Here is a 1839-nt window from a genome sequence, read left to right on the forward strand (position 1 = left end):
CAAATGACCGGCCTGGTTCCGAGATCGGGATCGCCCCGAGTATTCGCTGCCACCCGAGTGGAGCTCAGAGTCCATCGCGCCGAAGCCATACGCGTCGCCGTAGTACGGCTGGCTCCAGGCGTCCAAGCTGCTGTCGACGGAGGTGGTGAGGGCTGTCGCTGTGATGGCCGAGATTGCGTTGCCTAGTAACCCTCGGTGTATCTTGGCGTGCCGGTTGCGCGTGCTAGCGTCGGAGAAGTGCTGCTCGCAGTAGTTGCACTTGTACGGCTTCTCGCCGGTGTGGATGCGCAAATGCCGGGTGAGAGTGAACGAGTGGAGGAAGGACTTGGCGCAGAAGTTGCACTGGAACGACCGCTTCTTTGTGTGAATATTCATGTGTTTGGTCAAGCTGGAGGCACACGAGAACTTCTTGTGGCACACTTCGCATTCGGTGTTGTGGTTACTGCTGCTGTTACTCCCCCCACTGCGACTAGACTTGCTCGACTTCAAGGTGTGGCTGGAATCGTCGACAGTGGACGAGATTGCTAGGCTGTTGTCAAAGGTAACATTTTCGTTGGACGGGTCCACATCGTCGCCCGTTGTCATAGCAGCGTCCCCACGACCATCACTACTGCTTTTGTTGTTGTTGTTGTTGCTGTCCCCGCCGCCGTCGGACTGATGCAATGGAGACGCGTCCTTCGCATGGCTCTGCAGGTGTAATCCAAGCAGGTTGACACTGGTGAACAGCTGTTTGCAAGTGTAACATTCCAGTTTCTGGCCGGTGTGTGATTTCAAGTGGTCGTTGAGCCGTGCCTCGCTGGCCACGCTTTTGCCACACAGCTCGCACGTGAACGAGCGGTGGGTCTTCTTGTGGGAGACCAACGCCCTGTACTGTTCGAATGTCTCATCGCAGTCGTTGCAGTGGTAGCGTTTCTCCCCCGTATGGCTTCGGATATGTGTCTTCAGGTACACAGGCTGCGAGAAGGACTTCTCACAGAATTTACACTCAAACGTCGCCTTTGGTTTCGGATGAAGTTTGCCGAACGTCGCAAGAAAACTCATTATTGTTGGTCAACATCGGCTAGCTCGGAAGATTGGTATAGAGGTGGGCAGATAGGCAGGCAGGCAGGTAGCAAGGTACGGAGGTGTGTAGGTAGGTTGTGTGGATAGGTAGGTAGACAGGTTGAAGGAAGCTAAATTAGTAATAGGTAGGAAAATAGCTAATTTAGTGAGCTAGATTGGTAACTAGACAGGTAGCTAGCTAGGTAGACTGGTGGTTAGACTGGTAACCAGGCTGGAAGAATGGTATGTAGGCTATATAAATAGGCAAATAGCCAACTAACTAAATTGGTAACTGGTTAAGTTGGTAGATAGGTGACTATGTAGATAGATTGGCAACTAGCTAGATGGGCAAGTAGCTATGTTCATACATAGGAATAGGTGGGTGGGTAGGTAGGCAGGTAGACAGGTAGGTGGATGAGTGGGTATACTGACAAGTAAAGTTGGTAGCTAGCTAATTAGGTAGCTAACTAAAGAGTTAAGTAGCTAATTATCTAGGTAGCTAGATAGGCAACCAGGTAGATAAAGTATGAATCAAGGTGCGTAGATGGTTAATCAAGGCCAAGTGAATACCAAATGAAAAAAAAGACAACAAAAAATTACAAAATAAATAACCCCTGTTCTTGGTTTCGGAAACCCCACTCGAAATTTTAAACTAGATATTTTCCTGGTTACCACAAACAGTTTGTCACTATTTTTCTAGCTTTTATCCCTGCCAATACCATCTTGGGTTATGTATCAACACCTTAATTCTAAATTATAATTTTTGTTTTGAAATTTTAACATATGAATTTTTTTTTT

At 48.1% G+C, this 1839-nt stretch overlaps 1 protein-coding gene across 1 annotated transcript in view; it reads right to left on the reverse strand.

Moving 5' to 3' along the window:
* The window catches only part of LOC106881661 (zinc finger protein 569), a 3780-nt gene extending 2739 nt beyond the window's left edge, over positions 1-1041 (reverse strand). Inside the window, exon 1 of the mRNA XM_052977827.1 lies at positions 13-1041. Coding sequence (XP_052833787.1) covers positions 13-1041 — 1029 coding nt within the window. The remainder of the gene's footprint in view (positions 1-12) is intronic.
* Positions 1042-1839: the final 798 nt, after the last annotated feature.

This window comes from Octopus bimaculoides, chromosome 29 (genome assembly GCF_001194135.2).
Source record: "Octopus bimaculoides isolate UCB-OBI-ISO-001 chromosome 29, ASM119413v2, whole genome shotgun sequence".
NCBI lineage: Eukaryota > Metazoa > Mollusca > Cephalopoda > Octopoda > Octopodidae > Octopus > Octopus bimaculoides.